The sequence below is a fragment of the Agrilus planipennis genome, unplaced genomic scaffold, assembly GCF_000699045.2.
Source record: "Agrilus planipennis isolate EAB-ADULT unplaced genomic scaffold, Apla_2.0 scaffold95, whole genome shotgun sequence".
In the NCBI taxonomy this organism is placed as follows: Eukaryota; Metazoa; Arthropoda; class Insecta; order Coleoptera; family Buprestidae; genus Agrilus; species Agrilus planipennis.
The window spans coordinates 918485-939165 of NW_020438861.1; the positions used below are offsets into that span (position 1 = coordinate 918485).

General features: G+C 37.2%; 1 protein-coding gene across 2 annotated transcripts in view; it reads left to right on the forward strand.

Moving 5' to 3' along the window:
- The first annotated feature begins 478 nt into the window (after nucleotides 1–478).
- Nucleotides 479–20681, forward strand: part of LOC108735918 (hemocyte protein-glutamine gamma-glutamyltransferase-like) — a 47590-nt gene continuing 27387 nt past the window's right edge. The window contains exons 1-4 of one of the 2 annotated variants that reach the window (XM_018468149.1): nucleotides 479–731; nucleotides 1401–1634; nucleotides 4415–4545; nucleotides 14027–14162. In XM_018468149.1, coding sequence (XP_018323651.1) covers nucleotides 1430–1634; nucleotides 4415–4545; nucleotides 14027–14162 — 472 coding nt within the window. In that variant the 5' untranslated portion in view covers nucleotides 479–731; nucleotides 1401–1429. Of the gene's footprint in view, nucleotides 732–886; nucleotides 1073–1400; nucleotides 1635–4414; nucleotides 4546–14026; nucleotides 14163–20681 lie in introns of those variants that run through there. The other variant, XM_018468148.1, reaches the window with a different exon arrangement.

A 20681-nucleotide genomic window follows, 5' to 3' on the forward strand; every position in this document is an offset into this window, starting at 1 on the left:
GATGTGACGTAGTTGGGGACTCGGACTTTCCCAACGTTTGATATCTACCTGAAGGTTTTAATAAAGAGGTCCAAAGCTGTTTGTAACACAATTTGAAGTTACACAGAAAACACGATACATTACATAAAAAAAATTTACAAATATACAAATATCGAATACATCGACACCGAACAGAGTTTGAGTTGTATTTTAAATTGAACTTTAAAAATTTTAGGTTTGTTTTTTTTTACGTTTTAGTTTGACCAATTACTCCAATAACCAGTTTTTAGCTTGAGTCAAAACCGCGGTTAACAAAAAACTGATTAACCGGGGAAAAGTTTACATATTCTATTTTAGTTCGATTTGTACAGAGACAGTGACCGTCCTTTGACATGATTGTATAAAGGTCATTCTTTATGTTTATAACTTAACGATTCATTGCTTATCAGTAATAAATTTACCACATAATAATAGAAGTGAATGCAATTTTCAACAAACCGTTTGAGAACAACTGAACAGCTTTGGCAGTAAAAATATTATCGTCAAGTCTTTTTTTAAAAAGTATTTTCTGGGAGCCCAAGATTTATGGCTTATTTTCAAAAAGTGGTTGGGCAATTTATTATTAACAATTTAATTGTTTAAAACGCTATAACTAATTAACTAATACTTCCAAATACTCTTTTTTCCTTTCTTAAAAACGAACAAAGTATAATACTGAGCCTTTTCGTTTTCTAATCTTTATTTACATGATGGTAAGTAGTAAAAACAGTAACTGATTTAAATTAAAATGCCACAAATAATAATAATATTTTCGTAGATTTAAAAAAATATTCAGAAAAATGAGTCACTAATAAATATAACGTGAGAAAATACTGTATATTCTTAGAGTACGAATTTGAAACTTTAATGTAGTGCTTACAACTATTTGCTAGGATTATCAAACTACCGGTGGCTTATTACCGAAACCTAATAACCACACGAAATAATTACTTTTGCGGAAATGTATAATGATAAGTTGTAAGCTGTTTAAGTAAATTAGACTGCTTTTTTTAATATCTTGTTCTCAGTATTATTACAACTCTTGCCAAAAAAGGTATGTATTTACTTTTAATGATTTTGAATTATTAATTTAAATTTTTAACGTGTATAATTTGTATTTAATTGCTTTAAATTTGTGTAGGTGTTGAAATAGGTACCTGTTCAAAATAGAAATTGAATAGATATGAATAGAATACTTTCGATTTCAAAAAGTGTAATTGCTCCTTCATTCTGCGATTAGGTATTTCTATATAAACCTTGTATAAATACAAGCGATTTTAGAAACCAAATATGAAAATTCATAATATTTCTGTGGACTTATTTTTTCGTTTATATTGCACATTATTATTATTATTGAGTCGTATTCATTTTCATTTATTCAGGAAAATTATTGTTAACGGTTTAAATAAAGATGTCGTCACTAACAGTGGAACAAATTTACCTTTATCCTCTTGAAAATGCTCGAAATCATCATACCGATACATATGAGTTGGTTCACGATGAAGAAAACCCAATTCCTGTATTACGACGAGGTCAAAAGTTTACATTGGCTCTTAGATTTTCGGATAGAGCGTACGATAAAACAAAGGACATAATAAGGTTGATTTTTAGTTTCGGTGAGTATTATTAATTAATTATTACTTATATTGTGACTTTTCGACATATGCATATTATTATTATGATTGTTGTATCGATAAACTGAGATGTTTATTTCATCTATGCACTAAGCAGTAAACATCAATCCACTAAAGCTTTTGGCGGAATAAAATATTTCTTGTCCTTAAATTAATCGTATCGAAAAAACGAGAGAAGAGATAGAATTTCCATGTACAATTTTTAATGTTTATAGTTTCAAATTATAAGGAACTAATAAATCTATCTCAACGTTTAAAAATCATTTGATGTTTTATGAAAATGTAATTAATAAATTTTATGTAGGTAGAATACTTACGCTTCAGAAGTTTCGATTTTTAATTTTTGGTTTATTGTTCATATTCATTCAATATTTAATAGTTGATTTGGCATATCAAAAATAACTCTCCTTTTAAAACAACTATCCTTGTACTTTGTAGAGGCATTGTATGCATTTTGCATTTTATCATCTTGTTTGTAGCAGAAATGCCTATAAACACGATTATGATGTGATATCCAAATAGTACTTACCAGTTGTGCATATTATGTATTTTATCATCGTGTGCCTATTAATACAACGTATGTTAGCGTTACTATATGATATAAAATCCATTTTTAGATAAAATACTAAGAGAAAGAATTTAAATACTATCTACTATACTTTAAGAAATATTTGAAAAACTGAAACAAATACCGCAAATTATAATATTGAGTCACCCTCTGTTTCGATATAATTCTTGTATTCTATTTTCTATATTTTCTCTGTTATATACTTAATGTGTGAATCAAACCAAGAGGGGATTAGGTTAGGTTAAATAACCGCAGTTTTTTTTTAAATAAAACTTTTAACCCTCTTTTAGTTTTGATTCGTACGTATTGAGTAATTCCTGTATCATTGAATAAATTTATTTATTTCTACCTTGCGTAATAGAAATATGCAAGTTGGATAACAAAAAAAAATCGATTTCGTAACAGGATACCAACTGCAGGATCACTTTAAGTACTATGCGAAATTTTGCTTATAAAATGTAAACTAAAGGAGCAGTTTCTTTGACAGATGAAGTATGAGAAACGAAAAAATCTATAACTTGTGTAATAAAACACCTTTCGCACTACTTATTGATTATTTAACTAATTACTCATTAATTAACACTACTAGTAATAATTAATTACCAGTTTACTACTATATCGCATTTTTTCCATCTTAATTTCTCTTTTTTTTATTTTCGTTTCCATCTCGTTTCTGATGTCATGTATCATTTCCTCCATTCTCAAATTTATTGCTTCATGCACGTTATTTTTCTTTTCATTTATTCATTTTCCATCTTCATATCATTTTGCGCTGCTTTTAATTTCTGCTTCATTTCTTTCTGCTCCTTTTTCGCCTTCTTGTCCTACTCCATTTTTTGTTTCATTTCATCTTCAGTTGCCTTTAGTTCTTGCTGTCCTGCATTTATATCTATTTTTCTTTCAGAACTTATTGCCGCTAAAGCTTTTATTTTTCTCTCCATTTTTGCTTTATCCTGATAGTAGCTGGCATGAAATATCTCGATTTTTTCTATTTTGAGAAAGTCGTCCTTTTCTATTCTCGAGCTTTACAGCGATATACGACTTGTATATTCTTCGATGACGTTGAATTCATCCTTCTCGCCTCGAAAACATTCTAATGACATATAAGTTATAACTGTTAAATAGACACGATTCGTGAAAATTTCTAGAAAGTACCATGAAATTATTCGATGATGTAGTTTTAGTTCTTTTTCCCTTCTAGAGTATTCCAATTGTGTATGCTTATCCACAATCCGTGGGAATTTCGAAAATTTCTATAAAATTCTTCAATGACGTTGAATTCCTACTTCTCTTTTCTAGAGATTTGCAATTTATATGGTTTGTAGGGGTAATTCACGATTAGTCGTAACTGTTTAATTAATAATAGTGGTTAAATAAATTGGTACTGGTTGGAAAGGTGTTTGAAAGAAATAAATGTAAAAAGTCAAACTATCGGCTATAGCGAGAACTGACTATTGTAAGGTCAGCAAAGATTACACTTCCAACTTTGTATGATTTCCTTACGACGAAAAGGAGGACATTTAAGGAATGCTCGAGTCTCAACAATATAACTTTGTTAACCGTCCAGAAATGATGTACGACAATAAATATATACAACAGGCACATCACACCCAACCGAAAAGCCGTAATTAACGAGCTAACATACATATAACTACAAAAGAAAGTACCATGTAGCTCATACATAATCAATGTGAAGAAAGTCACCAGAGCGAAATCTAAAATGATAAAAGTGTGGAAGGTCTGGCCATTTTGCTGTGGGCTGCAACAACTACCGTGACCATCTGAAGTGCTGGAATTGTGGAAGATTAGATCACATATGTCGAGAGTGCCCTTCAAACAAAATACGATCTTCCTCAATAAGCCCCCGAAGAAGTCGTCACCTCAAGACAGGACGGAACTAATTGTCCATTAAGGAATCCATAAATCACTACATTGTTCGAATGCTTATCGACACAAGGACATCCAACACTATCGTTCGACCTGATGTAGTAGCGGAATGACGAATTTGTTTCTTGGCAAACAGACTGATCTGAGCATACGAAGAGCTACGTAGTTCTTAAAAATGATGTATTCTGCAGATCTTATGGGCTATAGATATAATTTTTCGTGTATTATACACATGCATTCTAAAAAAGGATACGCTATATTTAGATATTTAATATGTGTCTACTTTTTATATATATACATGTTTTAGGACCTGACCCTATCACAATTAAAGGAACACAGGGCGTAGTAACTGTAGATCCTACTAAAAAATATGCAGACACTGGTAAATTATGGAATGTCGGTTTGCTGGCGTTAATGGAAAATACTCTTACAGTAGAGGTAAGAGAAAAAAACACCTTAATGCAGTTTAAGATTAAGTTACATAAAAGTTTTCTTTTCATATCTTGCAAAGATTCTTAGACGTCTATCATGCGAATAATCAACGCATCTAGTTAATCATTAATTAACTAGTTTCCAATTTCCAATTCATATGTATCATGGTAGCATGTATGTATGAGAGTAGGGGTTAAAATAGAATAGAGCTGAAATTTGCCAAAAATTGCTACCGACGCATCTTTTCAGGATAATGACGAATAAAAAAAATATAGAATCTCGCAAAGTTGTTTTCAAAAATTATTTGATTTGTTGAATCACAGCTTTAAAAAAAAGTAGATTTTTAAATTTCAAGTAACTCCCTCCCTAAATATTCTGTGTATAACATGATGACAAATCCGAGAGAAACAATTAGTTTGCGCTACTTCTACTGCTGTTTATATGTAGTACTAATTTATCGACATCATTAGGAGATGTTTAGATAGGTCGTGAAGCCTCATTTTTGAATCTATTAGCCATGAGTCATGACTTTTTTTAGAGTTCGAAGCTCCGAAGGTACTGCGCTTTAATAATACAGGTGTCCGATAACATGATAAAGGAGTAACAACGTTACCTTGCTCGGTTCTTTTGGTGAGTTCTGCGGTGTTCATCAAAAATTGAATTATGCACTTGATAATTTCCCGACATATGTGATATAAAAATGTAGCAGGAATGTTTGACTCTCTGCCATAAAATACGATAAAATAAAAAGCAGTGGTCAATCACGTGAACTACTTTCATAACGTAAAATTTAAAGATCCTTAATAGACCAGACAATTTAGGTTTGAAAATGCTATAGAAAATCTAGATCAGAAAAGAACGCCATTTTAAAAAAGAAATTTGAACCATCTGGTTGTTAGTCTAAATAATCAGCGGGTAATTAGCGACTAATTATGAGCCCGGTTTTAGCTGTCAAGAATTTTTTTAACCAATTTTACAATTTTTGTTGCGGCTAATTATCCGATGGTTTACATTTTGTCTGCTAATTTTGTTTTGCAAACTTAAAAGGGTCAAAATGACTGCGGGTAAAAAAGTTGCATTTTCTCAGTAACTACTGGACGAAAAGAATTTCTATTTAATGGTGGTAGCCTGACAGAATGAGATTCACGGATATAGTGTATAATAATATAAATATATTATCTATTACCACTTAAAATCATACACTTTTTATTTATTAAAATTCAGTGTTTACCAACATTACTTAATAATAATCCAAAAGAAACAATATTTTTCCATTTACACATTCAACAAAAACTGAATCAATCAACCGATAGCTTTTTGTATATACAGGGTGTCTCATTGTGAACACCCATTAGAATATTTCGGAAACAACTTTGATTTAAATTTCGGCGTTTATGTGGCATTTCCGGTTATACCGGAAGTTAACATCAACTTTGTTTTAAATGGTACACCCTGTATATTATGACGGCTTTGAATTTTACTTATGATTTAAGGTGGAATTTTATAAGGCTTTTATACTTCTAAAATTTACCGTTTTCAATATATTATTTTTTTTAAAAAGGTAGCACAGAGCAGTAGGTAGCGAGAAAGCATGCCTATCTTACAGTAAGAAAGCTGCAGCAACAATATTCTCAGGAGAGATAGATAGATGCTCGAGTTTTCCGTATATACTTTCAAAATGAGTTAACTGCATACAGGGTGTTAGATATTTAATCACGGATTTGGTTAATTTCGAACAATTTTTTTAAATGGAACACCCTGTATGTATTTTCATAGCCTTATGGAGAATTTTATTCTCTTTCGAAAGGTACTACAGTTTCTTTTACCCATCTTCTCTAGTTTGCAAATTACTTACTGTTGTTTCTGAAAGAAACTAAAATCGTTTAATGTTTTTTCGAAGATGGCTGTGAAACTTTTATATTTGAATACTTTGAATATGATTGAATTGAATTGAATATGAATTGATTTGAATTGTATATGAATTGAATATTGAAGTGAATTGAATCTGAATATGAATCTTTTGTTCAAGACTTAAATAGTCTACAACAAAATAGGACACGCCCCTAAGTAAACAGACCCCTTGGTCAATGCTTCTGTTGTTGCTATGCATCCTTCAGGTGCCCAGAGAAGGTCCGATGTGACGTAGTTGGGGACTCGGACTTTCCCAACGTTTGATATCTACCTGAAGGTTTTAATAAAGAGGTCCAAAGCTGTTTGTAACACAATTTGAAGTTACACAGAAAACACGATACATTACATAAAAAAAATTTACAAATATACAAATATCGAATACATCGACACCGAACAGAGTTTGAGTTGTATTTTAAATTGAACTTTAAAAATTTTAGGTTTGTTTTTTTTTACGTTTTAGTTTGACCAATTACTCCAATAACCAGTTTTTAGCTTGAGTCAAAACCGCGGTTAACAAAAAACTGATTAACCGGGGAAAAGTTTACATATTCTATTTTAGTTNTTAAATAATTTTAAATCAAAAATGCACCTTCTTATTTTAGTAAATTTCATAGAAATGTATGTATTGTAATTAAAATAAAAACACAAGAAAAAACAACGTTGGAAAGGAGGCGTTCATTAATTGCGTAAGGCGATTTTGGCTATTTTCGACCCCCTGGTGAAATGTCGTGAGATTTGGCTCATCTCGGTTGAGCAATGAAGGGGCTACTTTATTACTTGCATTCATATAACTGCGATAAATATTATTGTGTATTTTAACACCACTAATAGTGGAGAAACATGCTTTTTACTTAATTTAACCCAATTTATCGCAATCTTTTACACTGTCTCTTAAGGGAAAATATTTATTGAGACCCCTCTCCCCCCGTAAGATTGAGCGAGATTTGACTAGACCCCTCCTCCCTAAACGCTTCACGTAATAATGGACGCCCCCACAGGTTCATGGGATCCTCTTTTTGTTAATAACGAGATGATAATTGTGGTCTAGGAAAGATATTTCTCGTAGACGTTGACATGAGTGTTGGTTGTGTGTCTGTCAGTTGGTACGTTTTGTGCCGAAAATACATTTTTTGATTTTTCATAAACTTGCGCATTAATAGTGTGGTGTTTGTGTACATCTCGGTTAACAAAAATGTGTAGTTATTCGCCTGTCAGTAATATCGCCACACCGTACAAGACGTCTGCATTCTCTCTGCTCTCGACCAGAACTGCCTGTACATCCTTGTACCGTAATCGTAACCTTCATTAGTCATTCTTTCGTACATTATCTTAACACATATATACACATACATCAGAATACCACATCTCTTCCTTTTTGTATTGCTTTTAATTTCAATGATTTTAAGTATAAACTTAATTCTCTGCTACAATTACAAAACTATGAAAATAAACAATTAATTCAAATTTTAATACATAACTTAACTTAACTATTTTGATTATAAATATTTCAATCCCTAACTACAAAATCCCTAAATAAACTTTTAATTCAAAATTTACTTTGTTGGTTACCGTTTTCTTCTTTTTGTGAATCTTGAATATCGACTATAGTCCATTGCTCTTCCGCTTTCTTCAAGTGAACTACATTTCTTTTATATACTTAACCTGTGGCATCGTTTTCAACATTTATTTCATTGCCTTTGGTACTTACCACAGTATGTGGTATGGGGTTGAATTGGGGAGTTAACTTATTTTCTTCGATTAGGTTTTTTACGTAAACTTTTTCACCAACTTCTATCTGTCTATCCATGACTTTTCTTCTCCTGTCTTCATTTAATTTACCCATACATTTCATTTCTTTATCTTTGTCCCTAATTTCTAAGTAAATATCCCTACTTTCCAAATCTATTTAGCATGGCAGCTTATCTCTAAATTGTCTACCGTATAATAATTCCGAAGGAGACTTTCCCTGTAGACCCGTGTGGTGTACTGTTATACATCATCAAATATTCTAAAAGATCATCCTTCCAATTAGACTTTAGAGCCTGACTGATTTTTAATCTCTTAATTATATCTCGATTTTATCTTTCGACTTCCAAGTTTTGTTGAGGCCAATAAGGAATTGTGTGGTAGATTTTAATACCTAACTGTACAGAATGTTTTAAATTCGTGACTGATAAATTGTCTACCATTATCAGCTGTTATGCTACTAGGAATTCCTACTCGCGAAAAAATTTCTTTCAGCACCTTTATTGTATCGTTTGCTGATATAGATCTTATAATTTGTACCCGCTAAAGTAATCAATGATTACGAAAAGATAGTCTCCGCTGGGCAGTAGACCTAAAATCAATCCAAGCTTGTAATGGTAGTTCGCATCTCTTCATGGGGTTAGGAGGATTTGGCCCCGATACTAATATACAACCCCTACAGTATCTTACTGCATCTTCAGCATCCTTATCTATTTTAGACTACCAAACCTTTGTATGTAATCTAGCCTTCATATTTACTATTCCCAGATGATCTTCATGTGCGGCTCCTAAAACTTGATGTTTTAACTTTATTGGTATTACAGTTATTGCTTCTCAACAAAATATCGTCATGTAGCCAAAGCTCATACTCAAACAACTGGTATTTTTCGACACTAGCATCCCAACTGTTCCGCCTTTTCTAACTAATTGAAGCTCCTTGTCATTTTTTGATGCATAAGCTATACAGTCTAACGATAATGCAGTTGGTCGTGTATACTCTATAATTTGGTTGACATGATATTCATCATCGAAAGAATTGAAGTTTTGAATTTTGCACAATCGTGAGAGACAGTCAGCTATATTATGTTTTCTGGGCTTATAAATAACTTTATACTTATAGGCTTGCAATCGTAATACCCAGCGCTCAATACGATGACAGGGTTTTGATCGCTCTCCAAAAATAACTTCCAAGGGTTTATGATTCGTAATCAGTTCAAATTCATTTTTTCCATATAATTACAATTACCCAGGATGAGGGCTGATTTACCGGTCCGAAAATATCCGTTTTTATTAACTCCTCGATTTTGCCGTTTATTTTAGTTTCTAGAAGAATAGGTACCCGTCTATACGCTTGACAAATGGGTCTAATAGCTTTATCAATAACAATCTCTAATTGTACCCCTTTAAACTTGGGAAATAGAGCTCCACTCACCAAATTAACATTTTATCCTAACTTTAATATTTTTAAACGAATGGCCATTTCTTTTCCTAGCAGATTCCTCGACCCATTGCGTATGACGTAAAATGTGGCTTCAGAATTATTAGTTCCTATTGTTATTCATGCCTCAAACGATCCAATTATTTATAATGGGTTTTTAGCCCCGTAAGCTTGTAAGATTTTATCCGGATCTTTCTGCTGATTTGACACTATAACCTTACTCCTTTAATAATATTGTATTTACTCCCCGAGTCAATAGGCATCTGAACAGTTACTCCCCTTAACTGACAGTCTGTAGAGTCATCGTCTATGTGAAAAATGTAATCGATTGCAGTATGTGGTTTGTTAGTTAACCCAACCTTGGATTTCTTATAATAATTAGTTGTTGGGTTTAATTGAGTATTATTTTTACGTTTGTTAACCTTCGTCCTGCATTGCTTTTGAAAATGCTCCCTGTAACAACATTTAATGCAGATTTTATCTTTGCCTGGACATCGACTACTATCACTTTTATGATTTGTGCTACTACATCTACTACATGAGATCTGCTTCTCTGTACCAAATTTCTTCATTTTGTCTTCGACTCCGCAAGTTAATTTTTCATTGGAATCGTTTAATTGTCTTTCAACGATTTCAATCGCATTTGCTTCAATTATTATTTTATCTACTGTTACTGTATCTCCTTAATTCTGCAGAAAGGCACTTCTCGGTTATTTGATCAATAATATTTTGATTTTCATCAGTAAATTTACATTTTTAACTTTGCCGTCGTAACCTCACTGAAAATTTTTAAAAATTTTCACATTGTTCTTGTTTCATTAATCTAAAAACATGTCTCTTGTAAACACTACTTTGTTTTGAGGAAATATATTCATCCAGTTTTTGAATAGCTGTTTCATAAACATCAACTCCTTCACCCTCATTAACGTAAGCTCCCGGAATGTTAAATAAAATATCTTGCAAGGATAGACTCCCAGTATGCAAGAGTGTGGCTCTTTTCTTATTACGTTGCTCCGTGTTCGTTGTTAGAAAGTATATTTCTAGTGCACGTTACCATTTTTCACATCAAGAACCCACGGAATTAAGATCACCTTCGCACTCAAATGCTTCTAATACTGGTACGTGAGACATTTCAGAGTTGTTAGGCTAATCTGAAAATATAAAATTTTCTAATTTTCATCCCTTTGAACATCGTAATTGTGATGATATTAATTTTATTGTTGATTTTATTGTTTTTTCTCTTTTTTTTCATATAGGTTACGAAATACGTTTTGAACCATGTATTAGTTTTGTCGCAATACTGCACTTTTTGCAGACATATTGATGAGCAATTAACTCTTTGGAACTTTCCACTGTGCTTTTTTGTAAACATATTGATGAGTAATTAACTCATTGGAACTTTCCACTGCGCTTTTTTGCAGGCATATTGATGAGCAATTAACTCTTTGGAACTTTCCACTGTGCTTTTTTGTAAACATATTGATGAGTAATTAACTCATTGGAACTTTCCACTGCGCTTTTTTGCAGGCATATTGATGAGCAATTAACTCTTTGGAACTTTCCACTGTGCTTTTTTGTAAACATATTGATGAGTAATTAATTGGAATTTTTCTATTTGTCAAAATGTATTAATGAGTTATTAACTTATTGGACCCTTTTATCTGGCACTTGATGTTAGTTTCGTCAATTTTTACATTTAAGTACCATTTGTCAGAGTTATTGATGAGTTATCACTTATTGGAACTTAATTATCTGACATTTTGTTACTAATTTAGTAATGTACATTAGTAGTAGTACTTACTCCTTTTTCCTTTTTGTTTTATCCTCGTCGCCAATTGTGGTGTTTGCGTATCTTTAAGTGATAGTATAAATTAAAAAAGTCCTAAACAGTTCTTTAATATTTATCAGAAACATATGCAATGCTCGATTTTCATATCCTATCACTTTTTTAAGTGCATTATCCGCATTTCTTAGTGAAGTAATTTTAATTCTAATTGAAGTAATTTTAATATAGTTTCTGAACAATTTGTATTAAATCGTATTCGAGAGTTCGTTCAATTCTTTTATCTTCAAAATTTTCTATCAGTGCGGATCTCAAGAAAATACAAATAAAAGTAGTTTTATATGAAAACATATTTCTAGCCTTTTCTCGTAATCTACATTTAATTCCTTGAAAAATACCAGAATTCGCACGTGGTTTTACATCATTGCAATCAATAGTTATTGACAACTGATGGGATTTTCCAGAATAAAATGGAATTACATTGATGTGGATAAATGTGTCAGATATAGAAAATGCTTCTTGTTCAGAAGTAAATGATAATTTAGGTAGAGCAAAATTTATTTTTACTTTAGAACTACGGAATAAATAGAATGATTCTTCCAAAGCGTTTTTGTTTTGTTTTCAGGGAAGCAAAATGCTTCAGAAAAAGAAAAATGTAAAAATTAGTACTCAAGAAAATAAGAAAGTACGAAATAAGTTGTCATCGGTCATTGACTGAACTCTGTGTGTAAATAAAAATGAGATCCCTTACGTGTGAATAAGATTGGAATCCCTCACGCTAGTCGCTGTTCTTTTGATTTTTGTTTTTTCTCGAACGATGGTAGCAAATGTTGTCGTCTACGAGTGTCCAAACGGTTTTTGCTGTTGACCGGTAGATACAAGTAAATGTAGCACAAGTCTATACAAAACGCGTATTAGTAAAGTAAACGTAGTAAAAAAAGCACTGCTCAGGAATACTTTGTTAACTGTATAAAAATTCATATAAACTTTTAGAATTTCTTCAAAAATATTAAATTTGTTAAGGTTCAAAGTCTATCGGTTGGTATTGTACATTAAATCTCTATTTGTTTATTCATAACAAAAAACTGCAAAATTAGTTTGTTAAATAATGCTGAAAATCAGTTAGTCGGAGTTTTTGGGCATACTGATAACGAATTTGCAAAATTCAAAATATAATGTAATCATTAAAGTACTTAGAAAAATACTAAAAATTGTAGTACTCTTTCATCTTCAGTTGATTTCATATCCTTTTGCAATCAAAAGTTACAGCCATTTACGTCCAGCGTGCGCGCTTCTACAAGCCTATTTCATTGAGCGGTCGGCGCAGCGTCATTTGGGACCTTAGTTAACAAACTACTCACTCCAGTTTACTGCCCAAAATACATATTATATATGTTTTCTTTTTCGTAAAATTTCTCATTCTTTCGAATGATACTATAAGTTTTTTACGTACAAATAAAATTTAAAGAAAAGTTATTCGCAAAAGAATGTATGTTTGCTCTTAAATTGTTAAATAAAAATAGAATAGGAACAGGCCCTTCCATTTTTTGAAGACAAAATTTTTAATTTTTACACAAATACAATTGTGCAGGAACTACTTCTTCGGTCAAACTTACATTTGGTAGTTATTTGATATGTTCAGTATAATTTTTTATTCTCAAGGACCACTGCTAAAAACATTGTTATAAATTGCGTTTTTCTTTTGCATTTTTTTAAAAAGCTATTGAAACGACTTTGACGTATTGGACCTCATTTAATTGGTATTTTTCATACCTACGACAAGATTTTCACAAACTCTTATTTCATAAGTAACAATTGTTTCGCCAATCTTAGCAAATTAAATATTGAAAATCAGGTAGGTTTACATAAGTTACCATATGGGTCTTGCCAAAAAGTTTATGTAGGTCAAACAGGCAGAAATTTTAAAAAAAGATTAAATGAGCATCAAATAGTTACATCAAAAACAAGATAGATTCTACCTCTGCCAAACACGTCACTGATTAGAAACATTTGTTTAATAATAATTTGGATATTTTACATATAGAAAATAAAAAAAAATGACGTTAGGTACTTGAAAATTTAGAGATTAATAAATCTAAAAAAATAGGTGTATTACTAAATGACCATAATTCACCATTTCTAAATTTGTTTTGAACTAATCCCAATAACACTGTATATACTTTGTAATATTAGTAGTAAGTACCCGAAGTCTAAGAAAGCCAACATAGGCGAAACAATTGTTACTTCGAAGTAAAAATTTGTGAAAATCTTGTTGCATTTTATTCATTGATATGGATTTTCTTCAAGCAAAGGTCGAATCTATCCAATAATATATTCTACATAAAAAACGGAGTTTCTAATTTAAGATAACACCTTGAGTGTCGAATATATATTGCGTTAAATTAAGCAATATTTTCGAAACTAATTTAGTAAATTATTAATAAATAATGGAAAATCATAACAGAATGTGCATGCCTATTCTCACCCCAAGTGAAATAACAGTTCTCTATCTATTAAAATTATAGTAATTGAAGAATTTAGGTAGGTACCTACATTTAAGATTTGCACATTAATACCTATAATATATGTATGTGTTTATTTTATTTTAGATATATTCACCACCTGACTGCCCTGTAGGAATTTGGAGCCTTAAAGTAGAGACAAATACTCAGAAGTCAAGTGAACCAGATAAGATTCAAAATTATGAAAACGATCTGTATCTTCTGTTTAATCCATGGAATTGTGGTATGTACAATTCCCTTTATTTATGAAAACAAAAAAAAACTAAAACGACTCTATGAAGTGACAGAGGGTAAAAATATAGAAAAACCGAAAAAATCGTGTAATACTGCACTGAAAAAAATTCATGAGAGTAGTTACCATGTAACATAGAAAATGCTAGTTTTAACAAATGAAGCTTATTACGCGTTCTTTTGGGGAACGAAATGTCTAAAGAGTTTAACACATTTATTTAGACAGAAAACAAAGAATGTTTAAACTTAACTTAACAACTATCAACTACCAGGGTAGTCTTTGATAGCCGATACACTTAACCAGGCCGGAGGCGCGCGAGAAGCAAGGCTGACCCAAGGGGTGCAGTAGGTGTTGGTCTCTACTAACTTCCAGATAGACTAGACCCCGAAGGATGCTCAGTCTAGAGGAGCTGTTAGAAGAGTGGCCAACCACTCTCGTTTCCTGTTTTCCTTTTTTTTTTGTTTAGATTATGCTCCAGGAGGGGAAATCTTCAAAAGACACCCCCTGAAGGGAGGTAGTGTCGGATTTTTACCGACTAAAACCCCTCCTCGAGCGGGAAGGTAAACTCTGTGGATTTTTCATCCCCGGGAGACAAATGGAAAGCTGGGGATTAGGCATAGAGTTGAGATGGGAAATCGGGAAAGTGTTGGTGGACGGGAGTATTGGGGTGGAAACGGGAGTAGGTGGTCCACCTCTGATGTGGTGGGTGGACACTCGCGCTAAAAAGCGAAACTAGGAAATAAATTTGAGCGGGAGAGGGCGGCTCATTGTAGAAGGTGACAGGGCCTTCTGAAACGGTCGTTGGGTTTCGGTGAGAAGTTGGAGAGTGCCGAGATGGTGGGGTTTGGGTGGCCTGACACTGAGGCCCGAAGATTTGCCGCGAATGTGATTGCAGCCTCGGGGAGAGAAGGTAGTCCGGTTTCAATCAGAATTTGGGTGTTTCTGACGAACCACGGGTAGTTAAGTGCGGAGCGAAGAATCCGCATGTATGTACCTTGTAAAGGTTTTAGGCGATGGGGAAGGGCGCAGCCCCAGACGGGAATGGCATAGGAGCAAATGCTCCTGATAATTGCGTTAAACGCACGGATTTTGGTCTGTTGGGAGATGGTGTTGTTTCGAAAGAAAGGTTTAAGTGCGATGAATGCACCCAGAGCCTTGTTGCGTGTCGCTTTAATGTGGGGCCGCCAGTTTAGGCATCTGTCTAAAACGACGCCAAGGTACGTGACAGAGGTGCTCCATTTGATTGGGCGGTTGTTGACAATAATGGAGGGAGGTTTTCGGAGCCTACGGGAAAAGAAAATTGCTTCCGATTTGGTCTCGTTAATGGAAAGTTTCCATTTCCGATACCAGTTTAGGAGCTGGGGGAGAAACCTATTGATTCTTGCCGTGCATTGGAGAATGGTACTTGAAGAGTTTATGATAGCAATGTCATCGGCGTACAGGGCAGTCAGAATTGAAGTGTGGGAGGGGATGTCCGCGCAAAACAGGTTAAACAGAATAGGGGATAGTTTGGAGCCTTGTGGGACACCGGCTGTGACGGGTTTACTGGCAGAAAGAGCAGAGCCAACGCGGACCCGAAGGCTTCTGTCTGTGAGGAAGGACCTGATAACCCCAACTAGAAAGTGTGGGATGTTAAGGGCGATAAGTTTGGAAATGAGACCTTCGTGCCAGACTCGGTCGAAGGCTTGTTGGACGTCAAGAAGGAGCATGGAAGTGTGACGCCGCTTGTTGAGGTTGTCGGAGATGTGTTCAGTTACACGAAGAAGTTGGTGTCCGGTGCCGTGTTGCCTGCGGAAACCGTGTTGAAAATCAGGGAGAAGGTTGTTTTGCTCCACGTGGTCTAAGAGCCGAGCGAGAAGGACGGATTCTACTACTTTGCTCAGCGAACTGAGCAGGCTGATGGGCCTGTAGCTTGAGGGAGAGCTGAGCGGCTTCCCTTTTTTGGGGAGACAGATGACAGTGGCTTCTTTCCAGACCAAAGGAAAGTGGTGGAGCCGCATGATGGCGTTTGTGATGTTGCACAGTGCGGTTATGTGCTTTGGTGGCAGGACTTTAAGGACTCCGTTAGCAATTCCGTCAGCGCCAGGGGCTTTTCTCTTTTTTAGAGAGCGGATAATGAGAAAGATTTCTCGTGGGGACGTGTGTTTGAAGTCGGAATTCAAGGGAACGAAGTTCTGGGAGACGGCTTTGGTACGCTCGTGAAAGTCGGCAAGATCCACTGGGCTTGGTAGTGGGGAGCACTGGAAACACAAAGGGTCTGCGAAGATTGCAGCTTTTTCTTCGTCTGAGGAATAGGTGGAGCCGTTCTGTTTAAGAGGCGGAAGATGGGGAGCTCTGTTACAAAGAGAACGGATCACTTTCCAGGTGCTTCGTGGATGTTTTTCTGCCTGAGCGATATAGTCGCCGAAGGTTGCGCTGCGGAATTCGGTGAGACGAGTTTTTAGTTCTCGTTGAAGGGCGTTTACCTCTGCACGTTGGGCGGGGACGCGGTATTTATTCCACAGACGTCGGGCCTTGTTTTTCCTCTTAAGGAGGTCAAGGATGTCTGCTGGGAGGGTTCTGTCTTTGGTGGGCGTTGGGCGGGAGGTAGTGGAGAGCTCGACTGCGCTGGTAATCTCGTTTGACAGGAGATTCACAGCTTCGTCAAGTTCCGCTATTGTGCGAATTGGAGTGCACTTGAATGAAGATTTTTCCAGGGTGTAACGAAGGTGCAACCAGTCTAGTGACGTGGTTGGGTTTGGGGGGTTGAGGATTGGGCGGCCGACTTCAATAAGGGCTGGGAGATGGTCCGAGCTTAATGCGTCTAAGACGATAGGATCGGCGGAAAGTGTGACATTTTTCGTGACGAAAATGTCAAGAATGTCAGGGTATTGATGGTGGGGGGTAGGGAGGAATGTGGGGTCAGATGGTGCTTCAACTGTGAGGTTGAACTGAAGAATTTTGGCTAGAAGGGAGTTGCCTTTATTGTTTGTTTGTCGACAGCCCCCAGAGACGTGTTTAGCGTTGAAGTCGCCTGCAACGATGGTCGGAGCGCCTGGGGGGAGTAGAAGGGGGAGTTCAGAAAGGTCTCTGTCCGAAGGGGGGGAGTAGAGAGAAATAATCCTAAGAGGACCGGAGGTTAGTGAAACTTCGATGCCTACTGTTTCTAAAGAGTTTGTGGCCAAAGAGATAGGCCTGTGTTTTAATGAGTTCCTAACTAGTATGGCGACACCGCCGGCACTGCGGTTTTCACGGTCACTTCTGTAGGAAGAGAAGTTCGGGACAAAAAGTTTGATTTTTTCGGACAGGTACATGGAGGTCACGGTCCTGCTGTAGTTGGTTAGTAGAAAATTGGACTTTGGATTCGTCCAGTAAAGAGGATAGACGACGAATATCGTCGATAGAGTTCGGGTAGACTCGAATTGAGTCTTTGGTGTTTACAGACCTACGGGCGGTGATGCCGTGATTGTCCATGGCACGAAGAATTTTCGGCTGAAAGGACTTCTGTCGTATGACGATTGGTGGTGGAGACTTGGACTTGGTTCTAAGTCCGATTCGTTGTCCGAGGAGGAAGATGACTCGGACGAAGACAGAAAAGGCTGTTGTCGGCGGCGCTTGTTAGCGCGTTTGCCGGCCTTGACGAAACCGTCGTTCTCTCGGCGGTCCGTGTGCGGTAGACGGGTAGCGGCACTGTCGGAGATGACCTTGGGCACGGTTGGGGCTGGCGTTGGGTGGATTGGTTGGAGTTAGCGTTGATTGCTACTGATGATGTCTTTGGTCTCGGGCGTAGGGGCTGCTGCAGTGGAGTATAAACGAATAAATTCGTTTACCTGGGCGAGTTTGGCCTGAGGGTCACTGGCCAGGGCAATGGCGTCCGCAAGGGAAAATCCCTCCAAGAGTGCGGAGCTCTTGGGGGTAGCCATGTTGAAAATGGCTAGCTAGTTGGATGGTATGTGACTTCGCTCAATCAGGAAAATAGGTATAAAATAGAGGAAAATATATAGGCTTAAAAAAGGTTTGTTGTGTTAGTAAGTAAGGTACGTTGTAGTTCAAAGGGACATTGCTTACTCCGTCCCAGAGAACTGTAGGTTAATTGAAATATAATAAAGAAAAACTCTTACCTATTACAGCGGGGCTGAATATAATGGTGGCCTTGAGTAGTTATTGTCCAGTAACGGACAGTTTTGTTGAACGCCTGGTTCGCTGGAAAGCTCTGGTTGTTTCGGTGATGTCAATCGGTGCGGTGCAGGTGTGTTCGTACAACGAAGGTCGAGCGCAGAGTGTCTCGTTTCCTGGGGTAGCAGCTTCTTAAATAGCCTCTGCGTAGAAAAGGGTGATGCGGTCTCTATGCTCCCACTTCGTTGGAAGGGGTGTGGATCGGTATCATCGGAAATCGACGGTGGCTCTTCGACGAGGGTAGTCGGGTAACGCAACGACTTAGCCGGCGAGTTGGGCGCGAAAATTGAAAAGGCAGGGGTGGTGTTACAGTTCTCTCCCTACTGGAGCGCTAGACGACTCGGCAGTGCTTCGGTGAACATTCCTGGGGCGGCCGGGCCGACGCAGAGGGACGACGTGGTGTGAATCATTAGTTTCGTCCAGAACGCATGGTCGGAGGGAGGACACGTGATATGTCCCTAGTATCTGGGTTGGATTTTCCGGGGCAGCTATCTCGTAGTTGCAAGGCCCCTTTGCAGATAGGACCACATAAGGGCCGTCCCTTCGAGGGGCGAACTTGGTGGTCTTTCCGGCTGCGGCTCTGCTCACAGGATGGGTGGTGATCATCACCCGATCCCCGGGAGCGAAAATTGGCCCTGGTCGGCGTCGTCGGTCTTGGATCAACTTCTGCCGGTCTTGCTGCTTCTCCTGCATATCCCGAGCCTCACGAAAGACGCTAATCATTTGTTTAAGTTGAGAAGTGACCTCAGGGACGATGTTTTCATTTTGTATTACTGCTCTAATATCGTGAGTAGGCAGCCATGAAGCCAACCGTTTGACATTTGGAAGTGTTAAGGGCAAATCGAATGCTGGGGAGTTTGCTAGACCAGTCTTGGTGAGAGTGTCCAACCAGGATAGATAGCTGGGTTTTGAGGTCTCGGTTCATTCTTTCTACCATGTTAGCCGAAGGATGGTAAACGGGTGTGAAATTTTGAGAGATGTCCAAGCAATAGTAGATCTTTTGCATCACGGAGCTAATGAACTGAGTGCCATTGTCGGAGATGATTCGCCTGGGGATCCCATAGCGTAGGAAGACTTCGTTGACTAGGGTCCAGGCGCATGCATCCGCGGTCGCTTGTACTAGCGGGAAAAGCTCGACCCTTCGTGAAGCGGCATCCTCGATGATAAGGATTCAGGTTTCTTGTTTGGGTCCGAGTGGAAGGGGCCCAAAGAGATCTACAGCGATCACCTCGAAGCGTTGTCTTAAACCTGGAGTTTGCAACAAGCCTGACGGCTTTTGGTTGTCGCTCTTATAGCGCTGACAGGGTCCACACTTCCGCACAAAGTCGCGGATGTCCTTAAGGAGTCCGGGCCAGTAGAAAAACTGGCGAAGTTTATGAAAAGTGCGATCCACTCCATAGTGCCCAGCGGTTGGCGAGGAATAGAATTCTTCGAGGGGCGCAGCGCAGATGGGACTACGTATTGGGCCTTTTTCGTTATCATCCTCGGAAGCGTACCGATATAGGACCCCTTGGGATAACATGTAGTCGCAGGACAACTATTGTCGTGATTCGTCTAAATCCTCTGATTCGAATGATTGGATAATGGCCTTCAATTCGTTATCCGCAAGCTGCTCTTCTCGGAGTTCTTTTCCGGGGTACATCAATGGCGACGAAGCTCAACGGAATAGGACCTTGAATGTCATCGTCCATTGGAGGACGGGAAAGTGTATCGGCCACTACGTTAGCCTTTCCCGGTGCGTATTCTATATGCAGGTTAAATGGTTGAATTAGAAGTGCCCATCGCGCTAGGCGCCCGCTGGGGGAACGTAGATTCATTAACCAGCGAAACGGTTGGTGATCGGTAACGATGATCGCAGGGGATGCTTCCAAATATCCCCTAAACTTCTGCACTGTCCATACAACGGCAAGGGTTTCTCTTTCCGTAATGGAATAATTTCTTTCGGCTTTCGTTAGGAGTCGACTTGCATATTCCACGGGCCTTTCGTCGGGTGCCGACGTGAGGGCTTTCTTCAATTTGTCGAAGGCCTGTTTATAATCACTCTTCCATTCCCACACCGCGCTTTTTTTTGTTAGGTTAGTAGAGGTCGGGCAGTCTCTGCGAATCCGTGAATGAAGCGCCGGAACCAGTTGCAAGTTTGAAGGAAAGTCAATAGCTGTCGCATGTTCTTGGGCTCGGATAGTTCCAGGATGGCTGTGACTTTCCCAGGATGAGGGATTAGGATTAGGCGTGATGAAATGTTCCAGGTATTTCACGTAAGTGCACACAAAACGACATTTGTCACGGTTCATGCGTAAGCGGTATTTAGCTAGCTGCGTGAAACAGCGTCGTAGGTCCTCGAAGTGGTCCGTGAAA